The sequence below is a fragment of the Anolis sagrei genome, chromosome 4 (assembly GCF_037176765.1).
Source record: "Anolis sagrei isolate rAnoSag1 chromosome 4, rAnoSag1.mat, whole genome shotgun sequence".
Classification (NCBI taxonomy): Eukaryota; Metazoa; Chordata; class Lepidosauria; order Squamata; family Dactyloidae; genus Anolis; species Anolis sagrei.
Window position 1 is genome coordinate 76,909,940 of NC_090024.1, and position 23,997 is coordinate 76,933,936.

Consider the following 23,997-nt stretch of genomic DNA (forward strand, 5'->3'; position numbering starts at 1 on the left):
AAGCAGAAAATTAAGATAATCAATTTTCAGGAATTCCTTAATTAATGTGTTTTTAATATGCCAACTACTGAGACTGCCCTAATTGAAAGCAAAATGTTATATATTAGCAAATATAGTTACTTTAGGTTTTAAAAAGATATGTTTTCAGCCCAGGTGTGGTTGCAGTTAGGGTAGGAGGAAAAATCTGGCTGGGACTGATGTGTGTGTAGCAGGCCGTTACACTGTCACAGCTGGTGCAATCCAAACTGTAGTTCTCTGTGCCTGACATTTCAAATATGAAGAAAGATCCAATTGTCAATAGCAGGCACAAGAACCACATTGGGCTGAGACATGCTATGGCGACTTAACTGTTTCTAACTGGACCCTCTAGATCAGCCATAGGCAAACTTCGACCCTCCAGGTGTTTCTAACTGGCTGTTAGAAATTGTGGGAGTTAAAGTCCAAAACACATGGAGGGCTGAAATTTGCCCATGCCTGCTCTAGATCCATTTAGCAGCTGGTGAAGAACAGGGAACAACAGTGGAGTGTCCAGCTGCCTCTCTATGGATGTCCAACAATGAAGGCATCTTCTGAGATGCCTTTGGGGTCCACCAGATGATCCCAATGATAACATTAAAATGGTGTTAGTTAGGTGCTCCTCCTGTGCCCATGCTCTCCAATGGGAATATAAGGAGGATAAGAGTTCGAAGAAAGTATGGGCTTATTGCTCAAGGGAGTATTGAACTTCTCCCTCTCCAAAAATAAAAAGACACATGTTAGCATTACCTGAGATATATGCCACTAATAGGATGCCAAGAACAGTATCAGAACCATAATAAACATGGCTAATTGAATCCCCCTGCTACCACACTATGGTCTCACTTTTGCTCCATTTTCCTTGCTCTAGCTATTTACCGAAAAGAAATCAGCCATGCAAGGACTGCTTATGTTATGTGAATAAAATCTGCAAGCATTTGAGAACAAAGAGGGAGAACTCCAATCTATACTGCACCAGCCTTAGCCAGAATAAGTGAGGCATAATGGGAGCTGCAGTTCAACAACCATCTGGAAATCTGCTTACTGCTCTTCTGATTTAGTATGCAATAACTAGTTTGAGACAAAGCAAGCCAAATTGTATTAGATAGAAGTCTTTCTACTTCAATCTTCAGGGACCCTTAATATCTCTCATGTTATTGTGCAAGACTAAAGAATCAAGATGACCTTTTATGCTAACCCTCCTTTTGGTGAACAAAGAAACTTCTATTGTACTGTCCCAACTTAAGATGTCGGCATTTCACAGGGAAGTTCTCAGTAATGTTTGCCACTGGATTCACTTGGCATTTCGCAAACACAGATAACACTACGTCCTTTCTTCAGTCCAACTAACTAGCAAGAGCAGGCTGCTAGCTTGCCTTTGCATGCTTTTTTGCCATTAATATGTCCCCCTGCTGTGTTGTTTTGGAGAAGAAAAATCTTTAGAGATTTTCTTCCTGACTTTTCTCTCAGAAGACCTGCTTATTTCAGGCTGCCAGCTAAGTGGCTTTATAGTTGAGTTCCCGGACAACTTCAGAGGCATGAACATTGTTTAATCAGATGGATAAACTTTTGCCCAGTTGCAAAATTGTGTGAGTGCTTCATGAAATCTCATATTTAGCACAAACACAAGGTTGCTTTCTTTTTTTTTCTTGGTTAATAGGACTGTTTTCACCATCACCATTTACATAGCACAGGCAGTCCCCAAGTTATGCACAAGATGGGTTCTGTAGGTTTGTTCTTAGGTTTAATTTGTATGTAAGTTGGAACAGGTACATTTTGAAGTGTAACTCCAGCCAAAAGCTCTCTCACACACATATATGCAAGCTTTGGACAGCACAGGGAAGGATTAACACTCTGTGATGTTTGTTTTGCTGTATGTTTCCCTGTTCAGAAGATTTTACCTCATTTTCTGTCCCTGCAATCATTGGATTTTGAAAAAAATGACTAGTTGTGGAAACAAGGATTGGTGATCATACTTCAGTGGAGATACTTTTTCCTCATGATAACTCTTCCAGGAGTGAATGTCCCTTCCAGGAGGCAGATTTAGCTCACTTCCTGTTGTCTTAACTATGAATTGTTTGTAAGTTGGATGTTTGTAACTCAGGGACTCCCTGTATATGTTAAGTATTCAAATATGTATACTTGTTATATCAACAATATTTCTAGATAATGAGACCCATATTTAAAGCTCTTGTATTATTAGGGAGGAACAATAAAAGTATGAAGGGATCTATTGGTCAGACTTATCAATAACCAACTCCTAAACTTACCTACATGGCCAGATTACAGTCATAAGGTGCACTGTAGATATATCAAAGAGCAGTAGCTCTATGTGGATCAACAAGCATCTAGGTCAAGTCCAGTGAGACTGTATACAAGCCTGTCCTGAACTGATTTGAGAATCCATTAGGCTTTTTGAGAATGCCAAATCTTCTTTGTTTAACTAATACATGACATTATTAACTAAATGTCAGCCACAAGAATCCTAGCCTTTTCTTGACTACCTATTGACTTATTTCAAACTGATGTGATTCTAATTTTTATGCCTGAAGCCTCTCTCTTGCGTTACAAGTTGTTCCCCATTGCCTGTCCAATCATTAGCACCGTTTGAAAATGCATTATGAAAATTGCCATAATCACAATGCAAGGCCATTGGTCTTCTCAGCATTATCTCATCCTGACGCTGGACTTGACACTGTTGGTCTTGCAACTGAAATGTCAATACATCACTCCTTATTGAGCTGAAGTAATTAAGATGAGAGAATGCGATATTCTCCTGGATTTCATAATGGCATACAGATTTCAATAACAAATATATAACATCATAAACTGTGCTTTTAAAAAAAAGTATTAGTCACAATGATGTAATTAAATATATAATAGCTTTCTTTCTTCTTTTCTTGCTGCCTAGACATTGGAACTATATTTATAGGAGGAAGAATTCTTGCTAAATAATATTATTAAATCTGAACATTTAAGGAATTACAAATATTATTGTAATACGATTCTTGAAACAATGTTGGTTATTATGAATGAATTTAAATTATTTTAAGAGGGATTTTTAGCTTGCTTTGAAAAGCAAACTAAAAAGTTTTATACATATATTAATTGAAATATTTTTTCCATTATGCATCAACTTAAAGTCCCTGGCAGGCTTAGATGCAATGCATAAATGCCTTAAGTAACAATATAATATAATGTAATATAATTCCGAGGAAGATAAAAAAATTGTTTCCAATAACACTGAATTAGACTGTATAAAATATTATTTTGTTCCATCAGACAGTCTTTTCTGCCCCATGTCGACAGAAAAGACTGTCTTCTAAATTTGGTGTTTTGCACATTACAGCTGGAACTCCAAGATAGAAAATGACTTGAGAACTGCTTATTTGATTTATTTATTCAGTTAAGTTCCCTGGCATTCTCCCAGCATGAGATCTAAGGCTGCTTCCAGACAGCAATTTATCGTGGGAGAAAATGGGTTAACGTAACCAGTTTTCTCCCATGTTTCTTTCCCGTCCGTTATCCTCATTGGAGTATAGTAACAACCATGCTACAATGGGAACAACCAAATTCCCCTAAAACCTTTAAAATAACATAAAACTTATGAGGCCACCATTGTGCCTCTCTGCATGCTTCCTGGCATGTACCAGTGTTGCACCAGGAAGTGAGGGGGGGATTTGACCCTCCCCATTTCCTAGAACTACATTGGTACATTCCAGGAAGCATGAAGTGAGGCCTAATTGAAGCCTGATAAGTTTTTATTTTATTTTAAATGATTTTCTTTTATTTTAAAGGTTTTAAGGGAGGATTTGGGGAGGGGTGGGTTCCCTCTATGCTTCTCTAGGCCCATGGAGCCTGAAAAAGTAAATTGGGATGTGCAGACCGACCCCTCGATAGTCCCAGGACTACCTGGGGGTCGGTCCCCACAGGCCCATATTCCATTATACCTGGGTCTTTCAGGAAGATCCGAGTCTAATGGAGTATCAAATTAATTTGGGACAAAGCAGGGTTTTTCTGCTTTGTCTCAAATTAATTCGATTTTACTGAAGATGTCATTTGGACACCTATTGTAAAACTGCAAGAGCTCCCGCATTATGGGCCCTGTCTGCGTGGGCCCTAAGATAATTTATAAGAGATAAAACAAAGTACTTCTAAAATCATATTGTGCAATAGTTCAGAAATAGTAGTGCTATTTAACTGTACAAAGTTTATACAATTTATCAAATAAAAACCCAGGACACTCCTTTAAAACTACCTGTCATCTGAAGCTGACCTATTCCTAAATAAATAGGTCTTCTGCCTTTTTCTGATGACAAAAAGAGAAGAGAAAGGGGCCAACCAGTCCTGTGGTAAATTTAGGTGGGGTTTTTTTGGTCATAAGGATGGTTGTAAGGACCAAACGTCTTAATTGGAGCTATCTAGTTTCTTCCTGAAGAAATTAAACATCCATATATCGGTAGATGTGGAAAAATGGGAAGAGAACATACAATGGTTTGGCTTCCATTTTTTATCATGAACTGCCTTGAATCCAAATACAGACACTTTTGTAAAGCCCCACAATGTACAACTACATTGAACTTACTTTTCTAGAGCCACTGCTATGTCCTGGAAGCCTTGGGCAGTGATATTATTTTTGTCCCATATAACAGTTCTGTTGGGAAAGCAGAAATTACAGATCCACTGATTTCACTGATGAACACTTTAAAATAGATCAGCAAACTCTCACTTTAGAACTATTTCATGTTTTAAGTTCTGACCAATTTAGTCTGAAAATATATATCCCATCTTTTTGTGGTCAATGGTATGCAATCATTAAAATATTTAATTAATTAATCAATGCCCTGCCTTTCTCCAAACATGGGTCCCACAGAGCCCCCGGTGATGCAGTGGGTTAAGCCCTTGCGCCAGCAGGACTGCTGATCAAAAGATTGGCGGTTCAAATCCAGGGAACAGACTGAGTTCCCATCTGTCAGCTCCAGTTTCTCATGTGGGGACATGAGAGAAGCCTCCCACAGGGTGGTAAAATATCCGGGCATCCCCTGGGCAACATTCTTGCAGACGGCCAATACTTTCACATCAGAAGCAACTTGCAGCTTCTCAAGTCACTCTTGACACACACACACACACACACACACACAAACAAACAAACAAACAAAACAAAACATGGTTCCCAAGTCAGCAAACAATTTGAGTAAAAACAAAATACACCAAAAAAAATTGAAAAGGCAAACATTAAAAACAATTAAATAATTGTTTAATTATTTAAATCAGGGGTTCTCAAACTAAGGCCCAGGGGCCGGATACGACCCTCCAAGGTCATTTACCCGGCCCTCGCTCAAGGTCAACATAAGTCTGAAACGACTTGAAAGCACACAACAACAACATTCCTATCTCATCAGCCAAAAATAGGTCCACACTTCTCATTGAAATACTAGTAAGTTTATATTTGTTAAAATTGTTCTTCGTTTTAATTATTGTATTGTTTTTAAGTGTTTTTTGCACTACAAATAAGATATGTGCAGTGTGCATAGGAATTCATTCATGTTTTTTTTCAAATTATAATCCAGCCCTCCAACAGTTTGAGGGACTGTGACCTGGCCCTCTGTTTAAAAAGTTTGAGGACCCCTGCACTAAATCATTAATTTAAAACATTTTTTAAAAAATGCAAACTAACAAAACATGATCTGTGGTTTGTTCTCAACCTGATCTATGTTGTCCTGCTAGTCTATCTTGTATAATGTTGATGCTACTCCAGATTTGTTCAAAAGAGAGCCATCATCTCATTCAAATTCCTTCCGAGCATCAGTCCATTGAAAACTACCTTTCCCAAGTACTTCTCCCCCGCCCTTGCCTCCTCCAAAAGAAACCCTGCGGAAGTTAAGAAGATAGGCAAATAAAGCTTACATTACCTGAGTTTGGTGTTTATCTGAAGAGCTTTTGCTAACATCTTTGCTCCCATGTCTCCCATGCCATTCCCACTAATATCCACTTTTGTAAGAGATGTATTGCTGCCCAGAGCATTGATAATGATAGTAACTTCGGTCTTCAACTTGGAATCTGCTAAAGATAGTGACTGCAAAGGCTGTGGAGTAAGGAAACAATGAATAGTATTTTTACAGTGTTCTATTGTACATTTTCAGTACATCCACAAAAGAAATGTCTTGTCAAGCATTCCTATTCACAAAAATTAGAGCCAGTCAGTTCTAGAAGAGACTAGTTATCATATTGCAGCAATTTAAACCCATGAAAAAACCAGTAGATTTGACACTGACTCTCCACTGGTACATCTTGTTAATATTCCCTTGGCAAGTGGTGGATTTTATTTCTTTTCACATCCGTGCACAAAGGCTAATGTGAACAGTGGAAGAGCCTACTGCAGTTCCATTACTGCAGATCTTGAGTCCCAGCACCATTGAAAGTTGCAGGGGAGAGCTGCTGGGAATGGGATGGAGGCTTCAGGGACAACATACAACTTTCCTATTCTCCCTTCATGCAATGGAATGCCCCAAGGCATTTATAGAAGCTTCACTCATGAGTCTTTTTCATTTATCATTTTAAGAAAAACAAGTCGATGTAAATGTAAACAATGTAAATGTGGTGGAAGTTGTCTGAATGCACATCTCACTGCTCTGAAAACAAATGCTAAAGACTGAAGTCTGCATTCCAACGAAGCTTTCGGTTTTATAGCATCCAGAAATACAGTTCAATCTGGAGCTCAATTATATGCCCCCCTCCAAACTATATACAGGCTTGAAAATGGTAATTCTTTCCACAGGCAAATTTATGCAGGTTGTTAAAATCCAGAGGGATAGCGCTAACTCGGAGCTGGCCATTATGCAAATTATACACTCACTATGACTGTACAATTGAAAAACCTGTCCTTGATAAAGGAATGCAATCATTTCAGTTTAAATGGCAGCTATCAAATTACTATACTAATTCTACTAATCTCCAAGTGCATCCTTACTTTATTCACCACATAATTTAGAGAGCATTAGCTGCAGATTAGTATGTTATTTGGGAATGGTAACAAAAGTTTAATTGAGGTGCTTCACGCTTCTATAATAGATTCCAGTACAAAGCTGTAACACCACAGCTCATCTTTCGAAATTAATAAGCAATTCAGCAGAACGTGTTCACGGTGTCTACAGCATTGCACGACATTTTTTTAAAAACGAAATAAAAAGTTTATCAGCACAATATGCAGGAAGAATAATCATTACGGAAGATGAGCTTGTAATTGGCTTTGGTCTCCTTAGTAATAGATATGTCTCTTTGATTCTAGAGGTCAACTAGAGCAACAGACTACACATTTTTTTGGTGTCACTGAGGTCACTAATAGAAAGAATAGCATCTAGTGTGCAATATCTATCTTCCTTCCTTCCTTCCTTCCTTCCTTCCTTCCTTCCTTCCTTCCTTCCTTTCCTTCTCCTTTATCTTCTTCTAACTATTTCCCAACATCATTTCACAAGCCTGGGCGAAGGAACTTGTATGAGTTACTCATCCCTGACAAGGGATCCTTAGAAAGGAGGTCTCTAGAAACGTTAATCCTGGATTTTAAAGGAAGGGGATTGATCGGAGCCTGTGTCTTATTGACCCCCTTCCCCCATGAACTGCCTAGTGAATATAATTGGATCTGTATATTTCTCTTCCCAAATGAGCACATTTCTGAGTTAGGAATGCAACTTTTTAAAAGCACTAATCATAAATACAACTAATGCACATTAATTATGGAATGGTTAATGAGATTTTTTTTGGAAAAAAATTGATTTTAGAATGAATGGATTGCACTTCACTGCAAAGTATAGGTCTTAAATCAGTTTTCTTCTGAGTATGGTAGTATGATCTGCAATAACACTTTATAGACTGGTGTGTGAAAACTGCATATGTTCCAACTTTACTACAATTACACCCTGAATTAGCTCTCTGATGGGTATCTGGGTGCTACACATGAAGTAGCTCCATTAATTCTAAAACTAGTGTCATCCATTTCAATTTCTCTTTCTGGCAATACAGTTGCACTCTCAAAGAATAGATACAGGAAGGCCATACAATGAAAATTTGGAGGGGAAGTCTTGCTCTGAACACGAGGAGAAAAACCACACAAATGTTAGGATTTCTGTTATTAGTTTATGGCAATGTCCTTTTGGGCATATATCTGAATAGATAATTCTTCATTATGTTCCAAGGATAGCACCTCTAATAGTGATCTGTTTCAAATTAAGTGTATCTTCTAGAAAGAGATGTAACCATCCCAATTAGCCAGAGTTTTAAAAGAATGAACGAGAGTAATAGGCTACAAAATTATTCCTCCGTATGAGGAACTGGCCTGCCTCTGTTTTCTTTTTGAATTGCACATTCTGATTCACAAAATCTTGAGATGGATTTTGCTTAGCCATTTAGGGGACTTAGCCTTGCACTTGATTGTTACAGACTGCAATATTTTAAACCGTTACAAAAAAAAAAAGCCTCAAAGTAAGTCTTACCAGAACAGAGGCTAAGTGAAATGTCAGAACTCGTTAAAATAGAATAACTGAAAATTATAGCTGGCAGGAACTTCAAGAGATTTCAGGAAGTAAATACAGAAGGATCCTAATACTTCCATGTGCATTAATGTTTAGGACTAAAATTCTGTTGTTAATTTCAACTAAAGCACACTCACTGAATCATAGGACTTACACAGCTGTTGATTTAAGAAGCTCCATCCATTCAATGAGTTTACTACTCTGGCTGGTTCTAACAGCCAAATCTATACATGTTTAAGTATTAACACCTTTGTATTTCTCTACTGATTGGGTTCAGCCCTTAATAGTTAAATAACGCAACTGGTTACCATAGTAGCATGATTATCTATAATCACTAGTATGAATCCCTATCAATTAATGACAAATTGAAAGCCTTTAGTCCCACAACATCCCTTTCACTTAAATTCAGCTGCATATGGAAAAAAACCAGAGATCATAAGCAGGAGCAAAATCCATTGAAATGCTCCTTTCTATAATTGTTGCTTGTAGCCCTTGGTGGCGCAGTGGGTTAAACCGCTGAACTGCTGAACATGTTAACTGAAAGGTCACAGGTTCGAATCCAGAGAGCAGTGTGAGCTCCTGCTGTCAGCCCCAGCTTCTGCCAACCTAGCATTTCGAAAACGTGCAAATGTGAGTGGATCAATAGGTACCGCTCTGGCAGTAAGGTAACAATGCTCCATGCAGTCATACTGGCCACATGACCTTGGAGGTGTCTATGGACAACGCTGGCTCTTTGGCTTAGGAATGGAAATGAGACCAAGTCCCAGAGTCGGACACGACTGGACTTAATGTCAGGGGAAAACCTTTATCTTTAAGCTATAATTGTTGCTTAGCTCCTGCTCTTAATATAAACTTGTACCATATTACCTGTGCCTATGTAACAAGGAACAACATGCAGCAATAATAAAATACCAAAATAACCTATACCAAGGACCAAAACAAGCATGTCTCCCATCCACGTTTGTTAAACAATCAAGACAAACATCCTGGTTCTCCCTAAGCACTACCACAATATCTTTTGTTTTTGCTTCTATTCTTCTAAATAGCAGAGAAATATTTATATTTTTTGCTTTTTTAGTGACTGGGGATGGCTATAGGTTTGGTCATCTCAGTTCATTCAAACCTGAACCGCATGCAGGTAGACAGATGCCTTTACTTGCACAGGAATGGTGAAAGAAAGCAAAGGAAATTATTTCTGCTTTTCTTCCAGCAAGTGACTGTCACAGTCACATAACAGTGGCAACCATCTGCTTGGCAGATGTGTGAATGCAATAGATAGAGTACAGTCTATGAACCAGATACTCATTATTTTTTTAAGAAAAGCCCCTGCATATTTATATCATAAATAGCAAGTTTATTTACTCATCTTCAAATCTGGTACTGCTTTTCAGAAACAGAATATGGAGATCTGTAGAACAGCACCCCAACGGAATGAATGCAGAATATCTCCTATATGAAATGTTTAAGTATCACTGTTTTCTGTGACTAAAAGCTTAAACACTAACATCTTGGGCCAGTCTGGAGTAGCAATATTCTTAAGTAGCTCCAGACTTAGTTACACTCTATGTGTTTGTCCTGCACTGTAGGCTGCATTCAGCTGAAACCTGTGAGCTGAAACCTGTTTGGCTCCACTGGACTGTCATCTTTCCATTGCTGTCCCTGACACTGCTGCTGGACAGCCATGGAACAATGAGAGAGTTCCTGGTCATCACTGGACCACTCTGATGGCACAAGGAAAAGGTGCCAGCCATTGTAGACAGTGGACTGGTTTGGACTGGAACCAGTTATGAAAACTCAGGGCATTCCCCAACTTTCCTAAATGTGGGGTTAAACACATCTAGGCTCAACTTTTGATCCATTTTAGGATAAAGGGCTGATATAGACAAGCATAAAAAAAAAGTAACAGAACTAGCAAATGAGACCCCTGCAACTGAGTTCTACATGGGTTTCTGTGAGTTTTCTGGGCTGTATGGACATGTTCCAGAAGCATTCTCTCCTGACATTTCACCCATATCTATGACAGGCATCCTCAGAAGTTATGATGTCTGCTGGAAACTAGACAAGTGAGGTTTATATATCTGTGGAATGTCCAGGGTAGGAGAAAGAACTCTTGTCTGCTTGAGGCAAGTGTGAATGTTGCAACTGGCCACGTTGATTAGCCCTGCATGGCCTTGCAGCTTCAAAGCCTGGGTGGTTCCTGCCTGGGGGATCCTTTGTTGGGACGTGTTAGCTGGCCCTGATTGCTTCCTGTCCGTAATTCTCCTGTTTTTTTTAGTGTTACTCTTTTGTTTGCTGTTCTACATGGTTTCCTTTTTCCATCACATTTTCTGTTTGCTTTTACAACTGACAGCATTCTGAGGTTATTGAGTAGCTACATTAAAAATGTAACCACAGTGGTTATTAAATCTGTTGAGTAGTTACATTAAAATAACCTTCACATATTCCTGAGCATAAGTTTCTCAGTAGTCCAATTCCGTTGGTACTTCTGAGTTCACAGTTTCATCTAAATTATTACAACTACACTGACTTAAAGTAATGTTACTTTAAGATAAAAGGTCTAGTTGCAAACATTTGGTCGCTTCTGGTGTGAGAGAATTGTCCGTCTGCAAGGACGTTGCCCAGAGAACATTCGGATGTTTGATGTTTCACCATCCTTATGGGAAACTTCTCTCATGTCCACACTTGGGGAGCTGGAGCTGAAAGAGGGAGCTCAACCCGCTCTCCCCGAATTTGTACTGCTGACCTACTGGTCAGCAATCTTGCCAGCAAAAAGATTTAATCCACGGCGCCACTGGGGGCTCCTTGCTAATCATCATCATCATCATCATCATCATCATCATCTATATAAATAAAAATGTAATGTTTGTTTGTGGGATTAACATGACTCAAAAACCACTGGTCGATTTAACACAAAATTTGGACAGTATACCCCTAACAGACCAACGAGTGACCATCATTCATAAACCCCTCCAAAAAAGCTAAACGATGAAAAGTTAAATGATGATATAGAACAAAATGGAAGGAAGAGGGAGGGAAGGAAGGGGAAAAAGAAAGAAAGAAAGAAAGAAAGAAAGAAAGAAAGAAAGAAGGAAGGAAGGAAGGAAGGAAAGGGAGAAGGATGGAAGGAAATAGGTAGAGAAGGAAGAAAGGAGAGAGAGAAAGAAAAGGAAAATAAAAAGGGGAAGGAAGAAAAGAGGTAGAGAAGAAAGGAAGGAGAGAAGGAAAGAAAATAAGGGAAGGAAGGAAAGAGGGAGCGAAAGGAAAGAAAGAGGGAGGGAAGGTTGGCCACAGCAACGTGTGGCTGGTACCGCTAGTAATAATAATAATAAAATTTTATTTATAGATGGCCTGGCTCTCCCTGAGGCGACTCAGGGTGGTTTACAGACAAAAAGGCAAACATTCAACGCCCAAACAAATGCAAATACATTAAAGTAATACAACATAATACAAAATAATAACAATACTGAGATTATCACATAAAGGAATTACAAATAATTACATAAATCAAATTACACTAATAACATAGTAATGTTAAAACATCTATCATAATAAAAACAATTAAAATAGATGAAAAATTGGCTCTTATAGCTGTTCTTTAAAATGTACCAAAGTGGCCACGGGGCACAAGTAAGTCAGCCAACATTCCAATAAGATCTGGGCTGGCACTCTTTTTTTAAAATATCCTGTTCACTTGTTATATGAACAAATGGGTAAAAGTTGAATAATATTTTTATATATTAGTGAAAATGTAACAGTAAATGACAAGTGGATGCTTGAGATAATATAATATTAAAGTAGTAAAGTAGTAAAGTAGTAAAGGCAACAATACTCACCGAATCTTCATCTTGGATCATTTGTACTAAATTATCAAGCACAGGACCCAGATTTCTGAAGGAGAAAAGCAGCAGCAGAAAAAAAATTGAAACTAATTACTCAATTTTTTATTCCCCCCCCCTTTAAAATATGAATAAATAAAAAATCTTACTTGGATTTCATGTTGTTAAAATTTTTGCCTAATGCCAAATGTCTTATTGATCGATTTTTACTAAGCCAGACTATAAGCGTTGAAAGGTCAGATTCTAGGCCTGCAAGGAATCAGATTAAGGACAGAAATGTGAACACATTCAACTTTATGACATACATATAAATCCATTTTATCAGAGGACTTTGAATCAACCATTCTAGAGTTAAGCTACTGAATTTACATCTGTTTTGCACAATGTAATGCCCTCAGTGTTTTTAACCACAACTCCCAATAGCCTCAGCAAGTATGAGAAGACTTGGGGCTAAATGGAGTTACAATTCAATAACAGTTTAGATACAGGTTGAATACCTTTTATCTAAAATGCTTAGGGCCAGAAATGTTCCATATTTTGAGTTTTGGAATGCCTGCATATACATAATGAATAATGGATCCAAATCAAAACTTGAACATCATTTTTGTTTCGTATACACCTAATATACACAGGCTGAAAGTAATTTTATACACAATATTTAATACTTTTGTGCCAAAGGTGTCACTATCTCAGCTAGCAATGTGGTCAATGTTGGGGTTTGTGGTATTTTGGAATTCTGGTTAAGGAATATTCAATGTGTACCAAAGTGGAGAAGACTACATTAACATGCCAATTTAGAAGAGTTGTGCATTCAGCTGTAAAGAGAACTGATTTGTTCTAAGTCCAACTTTGCCAAAAAAGAAACAGAGGTGGAGCTAAGACCAGAATTTTTTTTGGGGGGGGGGGTGTTCGTGTCAGGAGTGACTTGCAAAACTGCAAGTTGCTTCTGATGTGAGAGAATTGGTCATCTGCAAGGACATTGCCCAGTGGATGCCTGGATGTTCTGATGTTTTATCATCTTTATGGGAAGCTTCTCTCATGTCCCTGCATGGGGAGCTGGAGCTAACAGACGGAGCTCATCCACACTCTCCCCAAAGTCGAACATTTGATCTGTCAGTCTTCAGCCCTGTAGGCACAAGCGTTTAACCCATTGCTCCACTGGGGGCTCCACACCTGAAGTTGTCATGAACTTAGATAGCAGACTGAGCAGGCACAAAGATGTATTTATCACATTTCTATTTGAAATGCAGTGATTATCACTGAATGTACGTATTAGTGCAGATAGATTTATACAGCTCTCTGTCCTATTTTGCCTATTTTTTCTTTTCTTTGTGTGCATGATGATTTCCCTTTTTTCTGGCAATTTGTGATGACTGTGTTATTCTAACCCAATTACAATCATTAAATAGTGACAGTATGCTAACAACCCCCCATCTTTCCCCTTTAGAGATGAGCTGTACATTTCCTAGGGCAAAGCAAATCTGGGAAGGAACAATTCAGAAAGAAAAAGCAGTATACATATTACTTAGTTGGGTTTGTTTGGAGTTGATAAACTTTTTTTGCTAACAGGAATTTAGTAGGGTCTCACAGTAGGGAAGGGCATCCTTCCCATTAATGTTTTTTCCTCAACACAACTACTTCAAGATGCTTCTTCTCCAAGAACAACTCCCACTGGATTTTTGTTACATGCATATGAGCAGTTAATAATCAGAATAAGTTACGGAGATTGAGAAAGACATGTATTTTTAAGCACTGGAACCTTCCTACATTCCTTTGACCATAGTATATTATCAAAATTTAATAGACTTGAATGCCAATGCATTTTTTGTATTTATAAGGTATAATTATCCAACAGTTTATAGGTGGTTGAACTACTGTGGTCAATGAAGCTTGACTATGGCAAACATCTATGCTGCTGGAGCCAGGGATTGGTTTGGTGTCTGATGGAAATTCATTGCAGCATTTGGCTTTTTTGGGTTTCATATAAGAACTAGGCTAGGATGTTTTAACACATCCTCTTTTAACACAGCATAAATTTAATACCAATATAGTTATAACTGTGTAATGAATAACATTTACTACAGCTTGAACTCAACTACTGCTCCACATTTTATTAGCTACACAGTCACAACACTGAAAAAATAAGAGAGGAGTGTGTGTGTACTTGCAGAATAATTGGTTGCATTAATGACTACATAGCTGCTGAGGAAGTACAATTACTTGTGCAATTAGTTTTATACCGCCATAGTATTCCAACAGGATTCTGATGCTAGAGCTAATTTTTATCACATGCTGAATAACTGATTTCTTTACTCTTTAACAATAGCAAACTAAATAATAAAAAACAGAACTCTTTTTACCCAGAATTTGATTAATTTCAATGAGATTATCATTCAAATTATAATTCTCAGTATTACAGTTCAAAAACTAAGAATAATATTCAATATCCTTGTATGCCTTGCCAAGGGATCTCGTAGCAGCTAAGACAAAAGCTTTCGTAGACTAAATCTACTTCCTCATGATATTCATAACTAACATGGTCATGTCTTTGAACTAGCTATTCTCATTTGCCTTATTTTGTAAACAAGTGCCACAAGAATAACATTTATTTTAAAGTAAAGTTGACATGCATTACACAATGACTTCCATTCCTTAATGAGTTCTCTGAGCAGACAACAATATTATCATCAATATGCTTTCTTACCATTATCTGAAATGTCAAGGCTGGCAATATTATGAATTTCGGCTATGCAGCCTTCTAAAACTTGTGCACCTCCTGATCTTAGCTATTGAAAAAGGGAAACATTGAAAAAAGGAAGCACTTAGACACTTTCTCAACTAGAGTCCTGAGGATGTTGAAATTAGTAGTGAACATTTTCCAAATAATGCAAATGACAGCATGTGTAATTCTGAAATAGCACATCCTCTGAATATAATCATTTTATAAGCATATTACCAAGAATATAAAATAGCAAAGTATTTCTTACAAAGCACACAGTATAGAATGTTATTAGTTTATATATTACCATCGAAAGTATTGAATATTATTTAAACAAAGTATTTTTAAATTAGTAGCAGCATGTTCCAAACAGTATCCATGCAGATCTCACTGCTCCCCTGAATTAGATCAGAACTTCTTAAACCTTTTACACTCTTGACTGCTGTCTTTCTGAGTAAATTTTACGTGGCTCTGGATACATTAAATAACATAAAATCAAATAATTACTGATAACAAATCAATATTTGCAAGGCTTGCTAGACAGATTGATTTTCCTCTTCATTGAGCACAGCTGAAGCATTTTCTGCAGAATCCATTCTAAATACTACAAGTTTTTTAAACTAATTAGTGCAAACCTTTCAGTGTTGCCAAATTTTTCATGACCAAAGTACTGAGCAAAGGGGACCCCATTTGGGGATGGGATCCACAGTTTAAGAAGCAATTATCTAGAAAATATTCAGATCTAATCCTTCTTCACTTCGAAAACACTACAGTAAGGTTAGGCAACTATGGACCTCCACAAATATTTTGAATAGCAAACATAATAACACACCACTAGCCATGTTTACAGGGTCTTGGTCAGATCCTGCTACTCTAGAATGTTAAAATATTATCTACAGCTCTATCCTAATAATCACATACAGCTCTACCCTAATAATCTGTAAGAGAAATGGAAATTACTATAAAAGAAACAATAAAGCTATCGCTGCTGAAATAATCATGAGTGCAATAATCACTCCGAGATACTATCTTCTCAATAAAAGACACGAGTTAAGCAACAGTCAATAACACATTCCGCATGTGATATATTCCCATTCAGCATCTCCCAGCTACCATAAGGCAATTAGAGAAAGCTATTGTTAGCACATTCTGAACATCTTGCTACAGCCATTAGCAAGCCGCCTGTTGCAGCTTTCCGCCAGCCAACTAATTTAAAGAGACTGCTAGTAAACAAGTCCACAATCCTAGATCACACACTTGTGATTGAGCGAGAGTATTGTATTAGCTGTATATATCTTAAGAAGGTAGTCACTTTCAAAAGCCCAGTGACTCTGGAGCACCTATAAAATTCCTAGAGAGGACATATTTTGTTAGACGCAGGAAAGTGAAAATACGGGTCTCTCTCCTGAAATATGGGGATTGTACTATATATTAAATAAAACCTTCACTGTTTGGTGCCACAACATTATTCAGCCCAGATGTAATGACATTTGTAGTACCTGGGAAAAACAACCACAAACCAGTGGACATGTTTCAGGAATCAAAAGTCTGTAATCTTTATCAGGATTCTTGAGCAGTCAATATCTATACATTTTACCTAAGAACACCACATATTTATTCATCTTTGGAACTGAAATGCTATCTCTTCCAAGTAAGTAAAGGTAAATGTTGCCCCTGACATTAAGTCTAGTACTGTCCAACTCTGGGAGTGGTGCTCATTTCCATTTCTAAGTTGAAGAGCCGGCGTTGTCCGTAGACACCTCCAAGTCATGTGGCCAGCATGACTGCATGGAGCGCCATTATCTTCCCACAGAAGTGGTACCTATTGATCTACTCACATTTGCATGTTTTTGAACTGCTAGGTTGGCAGAAGCTGGGGCTAACAGCAGGAGCTCACCCCACTCCTTGGATTAGAACTGCCAACCTTTCAGTCAGCAAGTTCAGCAGGTCAGCAGTTTAACCTTCTGTGCCACCAAGTAGTATGGATATAAAAAGGATTTCTGGAATAACAGACTTAAGTGGTGATCGAGGAAGGAAGGAATGCTCAAACAGGAATCACAAATGTTCTTCAGGTTGTTTTAATCTCTCATACTTAAAGTTATGAACTGGTCAAATATTGGCTTGCTTAGTTTCCTACTGAATCTGCTGACAAATAAAACAAGGAGAGAAAAAATAAACAAAGCTACATATTTATTTATTTATTTACCATATTTATATACCGCCCCTCTCAGCCCAGAGGCAACTCGGAGCGGTTCACAATTGGCAACAATTTGATGCCTCAACAATACATAAAACTTTAGATGACCAATGAAGTATAGTTCTGGTATATCAGTGAAACAAAAGGTGCGCAGCAATAGCCTTTCAGTTTCCATTATAACTAATTAATCAATCAAACAGACTGAATTGTGTGCATATCTGTGAGTATTTGGGCAAAGGAGAAATACACAGACATTTGCATTTTATTGTATGAATGGCAACAATTTAAAATAACTAAACTTTGAATCCCGCTACTTTGGAAAATAATATACATTAGTATAAATCTTTTTTGACATATGAACCATAGTATAAATTACCTTCCATATCGAAGTCTCACTGCACACAGAGAAGTTGGTGTATTGCGAGCTTTATGCTAAAGCTTTTTCGCCTAATATATTAGATTTCCCAAAACAGGGGATGGCTAACTTCAAGAGCATTGAGCCAGAAACATTTAGAATGAACTTAGTCCATAAGAATGTGAACTGCTTCCTAATTAATATGTAAAATGTAATTAACTTTTGCATGCTTCAGCTCTCAATAGCAAGTATGATCTCAGTAACAAATTCTGCACAAATGCTGCCAAGATTTATCAGCCCATTCTGGTGTATGCTTTTAATATATATCCAAGGAAAATAATGACCTTACAGAACTAGTGATTTACAGTTAAAATGTGCAGAGATTATTTTGGTTAATTCCATGTCAATTTCAGTATGTACTCATAGCAATAGATCAGGTTGTATTAATAATTTAAAGCCTTTCATTTTCAAAACATAGCTTTAACAGCTAGGAAAATATAATTCTAATTTAGCCTTTAAAGCGTAACAATAGAAGCTTGACTTTGTGTTTATATGTGTAAAAAGTAGCAACTAAATACATCACAATATCATCACAATGATATCTTTTTTGTGCTTGTAGGTCGGATATGAAGTTAGTATTCATTATATTAACTTTATAGGACGGATAGTAACTTCTGCATTACTCTTATGACCCAGATTTTCAAAAAAGTGGTCCACTCCAAATCAATGTGGTGCAAGTCTTCAGTGATTCACCTGCCTTCTTATGATCATGTTAGCTTTATACAAAGTTGAAAAGACTGTTGAGTTTTCACAGGATTTGTAAAGATGGCCATTAAGAGTATGGCAGCATATATCACAGAAACATCAAGGTTTAAATAATCTTTCCTCAATGTTCATGAAGAAATAAATGGAGTTGTTCCTTATTGTAGTTCCATACTAACATCTAGCTAGGCAATGTTGGTTTAAAGTAGTGGTTCTCAACCTGGGGTCCTCAGATATTTCTGGCCTACAACTCCCAGAAATCCTAGCCAGTTTACCAGCTGTTAGGATTTCTGGGAGTTGAAGGCCAAAAACATCTGGGGACCCCAGGTTGAGAACCACTGGTTTAAAGCTATTCTTCCTTGCATTGACCCTGGCCACAAGTGATCCATTTCAAATCAAGAACAAGCCACGGATTGTGTTGATTGGACCTACAAATGGAGTAGGAGGCACTTCTGAATTGAGAAAGTCAGCCCACCATGGACAGGATTTGTTAAATCCTTTGGAAATTGCTCAGAAACTTGTGTGCCCAAACTGCTAACTGGAACAGAACTTGTAATTATCTTGTGGTAATAGCGCTCCAGGCAGAATTTAAGCTTCTATACAGTTGAGATCCAGCTTATTGGAAAGACCCTATCTTCCTATACAAGACAATCACATGTTCAGATATTGACAAGATCCTTCTCTCAGTCCCACTGCTACAGACAAATTTGGAGTAGAGAATTTTTGCTGGCTGTCACCAAGGAATAGCAATCTCATGGTAAAACTGGGTATTTGCTAAGTCCTCTAATAAAACTGTAGGGTAACTTCTGAAAGTAACATATGATAGAATCACTTGTAGGAATCATAGAATCATAGAATCAAAGAGTTGGACCTAATACATTCCTATAAAAATGTATTTTTCCTGGGTGTTAGTAAATGAAACCACAGGTATGAGTTCTGAGGTTACCAGGGGGAAAGGGGTTGTTTCTTATTGTATTTCCATACTAAAATCTAGCCAGGCAATTGCTATTCTTTTAAAATATGATACTTTCTGCAGCATATTCTGCAGCTATGCAACAATAAATAGAACTCCAGCCATGAAAAGAGGGGTGAGAAAAGGAAATAAATGTAATGGATAGGCAGGAAAAGTGGATTTATTTCAGGTTAATAATTAAGATACTGTAAGTAAGGCTTGATGTGTACTTACACAGTGACCAAGCTAATGGAAGCAGGAAGGAAAAAGCAAATAGGTTAGTGCCAAGCAACCAAAATATGAAGCATTTTTTACCTTAGCAATATAATTAAGCTTTGGTCCAGAGTTAGTATTGTCAGGGGTTTGCTGCTGATAAAGAAGCCATAGTTTTCTCAAGTTTCTTGGAGAGACTATGGATTTGTAGACTGAGAAATGTTTGAGTCACCAATGAAGGAGAGAAGAACAGCTTGGAAGCTTCAGGTTATAGCAATATTTTTTTTCAGGTTCAGTGGTTATTTACACTGGAGTAGATGTCTTTCAGTCTCTAGCTTAGACAGTTTAGGATTGGCAGTGCAATATTCTGAATCACTCAAAGCAACTGTTACTAATAGTAACTAACTAATAGTAACAATGACACACACTAATGAACAGAGAACAATATAACTTTTATATTCTAAACAGTGAATGCTTCTTACCTCACAGCTACTCAGATCTAGAAACACCTCCTTCAAATTTTGGTTACAAGCAAGACCCAACAGGAGTGCTCTGGAAAATAAACAGAACTACTATAGAACACCAGCATGGAGAATGCTAATCAGTAAGCTAGAGAAGTTATTTTAGTTATACTGCTATGTTTGAAAAGCACCTGAAATGCCAATTTTTAAAAAAATATTTAGCAAGCAGTGGTAAATGTGGCCTCAATTATGGCGATTAGGCCTCCAAAGGCTTCCTCACTTTGCCTGTCCACATGTTTCTCCCCAATATTTTATGACTTGCAAGTGGAGACAAATTAATGGCCTCTGCCTGCCAATTCATGGAGAAAGTCATTAGTAAAAGCGAGGACACAGAGGGAGTACATGTATCTGAGGTGCCCTCAAACTATCTGCTGAATTGCTGTGAGTTTGCCGGGCTGTATGGCCATGATCCAGAAGCATTCTCTCCTGACATTTCACCCACATCTATGGCAGGCATCCTCAGAGGTTGTGAGATCTGTTGGAAACGAGGCAAGTGAGATTTATATATCTGTGGAATGTCCAGGATGGGAGAAAGAACTCCTGTCTTTTGGAGGCAAGTGTGAATGTTGTAATTGGACACCTTGATTAGAACTGAATAGCCTTGCAGCTTCAAAGTCTGGTTGATTGCTGCCTGGGGATCCTTTGTGGGGATGTGATAGCTGGCCCTGATTGATTCTTGTCTGGAATTCCTCTGCTTTTTGAGTGTTGCTCTTTATTTACTCTTCTGATGTTAGAGCCGTAGCAAACTACTGGAAGCGAGAGCGAGCTTGTGCTCGAGCTCGCTCCGAAGCCCCGCCTTTTCCCCCGAGGCTGCTCTCTCTCTTGCTAGTGTGCCTGTTTTCCCTTGCTAGGGAAGCGATGCGAGTGTACTCTCGCAGTTGGCAGAATTCAACTGTGAGCGTACGCTCGCATCCCTGCCCTCTGCAATAGAAAACAGGCACGCTAGCAAGAGAGAGAGCAGCCTCGGGGGGAAAAAAGGTGGGGCTTCGGAGCAAGCCCGAGCGCAAGCTTCCTCTAGTTTGCTGCGGCACGAGCGTATGCTTGCAACGCTGCCCTAGCAAAGGGAAATAGGCGGAGAAAGAGGCGGAGCATCGCTCGTGCTGGCTTAGTTTGCTCTCGCAAAATCCTAGTTTGCTACGGCTCTTAGAGTTTTTTTAATACTCGTTGCCAGACTTTGTTCATTTTCATGGTTTCCTCCTTTCTATTGAAATTGTCCTCATGTTTTGTGTATGTCAATGGCTTCTCTGTGTAATCTGACATGGTGGTTGTTAGAATGGTTCAGCATTTTTGTGTTCTCAAATAATATGCTGTTTCCAGGTTGATTCATCAGGTGCTCTGCTATGGTTGAATTATTCTGCAGTGCCCTTCATGAAACAATATGAGACAACACTTTGTTTGAATGTATGTTCTTTCAAGTTGCCTGTCCCCCTACGGCAACTCCACAAATTTCATAGGGCTTTCTTTGGCAAGGAATATTTAGAGGTGGGTTTGCTGACAACTTCCTCTGAAAAACAGTCTATAGTATATGGTATTCACTGATGGTCTCCCACCCAGATACTAACCAGGGCTGACCCTGCTTAGGTTTCAAGATCAGATGGGATCTGGTGCCTTTAGGGTATTTAGGGCACCACATAGCCTTTTTTTCTAACCCAGACAACACAACATTATATAATACCTAAACACTTGTAAGCCATCTGTCTTCATCCATAAGAATACTTAAGGTGGTTGTAATACTTTAACCTCTTTAACAATTTGCCTGATTCAGATCCAAAGACAACATTACTTAGATGTTAATCCTGCTCTTCTCTATTTGCCCTGACCTCATGACCCTAGGTCAAGGACAAGCATGTTCAAATAAACACTGGATTTCCCACTTTTGCCGGTACTTCTGTAAGTGTGAATCTCATGTGCAGAGGGGTGCACTCCTATGAGTTTTTATCTAACTATAGTATTTCACAGAATAATGTCACCATGCAATAAAAAGAAAACTTATCCCCAAAATTACAGTCACTTACTTTAGAGGTTCGGGAGGCAATTTAGTTCCTGAAAGGTTGATCTGAGTTAGAGCAAGAGAACTGCTGAAAAACTGTTTGAATGATGGAGGAACCTCTTTGCCCTTTCTGGAGACAAAAATACAGAGAATTATTCAACATCCCAAGTCTCTCAAAGATAATCTATAGATGCTGCTAGAACTGGTAGTTATTGTTTATTTATTCCCATCCGTACCTCTGTGATTTTGTTTTTATAATCCAAAGAGACAGAAGTGCTATCAAAATAGTATCAAAGCATTCAATAATCACCTCAAAACACCTGGGGTCAAGTAGCATCACCTTCTGAAAAAATAAATCTATATTCTCAGCCTAGTTGGCAGTGTACAGAGTTTCACAACAAGATAAATAAAACTCTCACCAAAAGCAGTATTCATTTGACACATCTGTTCCTCATGAGGAATATTTCTAACAGGTAAGACTTATACGCAGATCTATTTTAACCATATTTGAACCTACAAATTTGTCACTTAGTCCTTCTGCATAATGCTATAATGTTCTTTGCAATTAGACTGTTAAGAGTAACAGATGTATGTTAAAACTGTGTCTTATACAAGTTGTTTACATAACAAAACTGTAAGAATCAAGATTTTGTATTGTTTGTATCTTAAATGTTTCTTAGAAAGGCTATGATCTTGAAATATCCCTGAAAAGGAAGCTGTGTCAACAAGGGAATTATGAGTTCTCCATAATAACAAGCCTTGTTTAGAAATGTGCCTCTGGCATTTTGGACCCACTAAAATTACAAAGTGTGTCAAAATAATACACATAAGATTACTACTGATAGTATGTAATATATTCTCGTTTGGATATTTGCTTTGAAAACAACAAATTCTAAATTGTCAAACGAGATAATAAGAACACACCTGCATATTATTTTAGTTGTATCCAATTTATGGAAGTCCTACATTTTCTGTTGGCACGCTTTCCTTTCTTCTTAATTCTCAGAGTTCGTAACATACTCTGAACATAACCATCAATGGTGCAGCTACACTGCAGAATTACTGTAGTTTGACATCACTGTAACTGACACAGCTCAATGCTATTTTTTTAATTGTGTCAGAAGCAACTTGAGAAAGTGCACGTCGTTTCTGGTGAGAGAGAATTGGCTGTCTGCAGAGACGTTGCCCAGGGGATGCCTGGATGTGTTACCATCCTGTGGGAGGCTTCTCTCATGCCCCCGCATGGGAATCATGAGAGTTGCAATTGATTAGATGCCAACATTCTATGGCAAAGAAGGCTAAATACATTGTAAAACTACAACTCCCAGGATTCCAAAGTACTGAGCCATGACAGTTAAATTGGTATCAAACGGCATTAGTTGTACAGTGTAGCAATACCCATGTTGGCTATGCATGCAAGCTACACCCTCAAGAACCCACCACACTGCAGTATAACCAGTGTGAAGAAAGAAAACCAATACAGATAACTGGCAGCATGAGAAACAAAGTAACAGACTAAGATTGAAGGTGAAAGAAGAATGGAGAAGAACAACAGCAATGAATGTGTTCACAAAGGTCACTTAAACATTTGCTTCTTTTCAATATTTTTGAAATAGAACATAAAACAAGATAAACAGAATTTTTCTAGCACCTCTTGTAATATGGAGAACGACACACACACACACACACACACACACACACCCAGCTATGTAGACACACAGGATGAAAATCAGTATAAAAGACATTTAAAGCGAATTCTTTGAGGATCGAAGGAGATCAGTGAAAGAACAGGTAGTATTTTGAATGCTAACCTGTGAGAAAAAACTGTCCTGGAGACATTTAGAGTGGCAAGATGTTGAAGGCAGCCATGAAGAAGTGCTCCACACATCTAAATAATAATGAGGACAAC

General features: G+C 38.0%; 1 protein-coding gene across 5 annotated transcripts in view; it reads right to left on the bottom strand.

Moving 5' to 3' along the window:
- Window positions 1-23,997, bottom strand: part of CARMIL1 (capping protein regulator and myosin 1 linker 1) — a 174,745-nt gene that overhangs the window by 44,303 nt on the left and 106,445 nt on the right. For 3 of the 5 annotated variants that reach the window (XM_060774924.2, XM_060774926.2, XM_060774922.2), the window contains exons 15-23: window positions 23,900-23,976; window positions 22,114-22,218; window positions 20,060-20,129; window positions 19,599-19,610; window positions 15,084-15,165; window positions 12,529-12,628; window positions 12,377-12,431; window positions 5,928-6,100; window positions 4,601-4,669 (exon numbers count right to left, since the gene is read on the bottom strand). In XM_060774924.2, coding sequence (XP_060630907.2) covers window positions 4,601-4,669; window positions 5,928-6,100; window positions 12,377-12,431; window positions 12,529-12,628; window positions 15,084-15,165; window positions 19,599-19,610; window positions 20,060-20,129; window positions 22,114-22,218; window positions 23,900-23,976 — 743 coding nt within the window. The remainder of the gene's footprint in view (window positions 1-4,600; window positions 4,670-5,927; window positions 6,101-12,376; window positions 12,432-12,528; window positions 12,629-15,083; window positions 15,166-19,598; window positions 19,611-20,059; window positions 20,130-22,113; window positions 22,219-23,899; window positions 23,977-23,997) is intronic. The other 2 variants (XM_060774925.2, XM_060774923.2) reach the window with 1 other exon arrangement.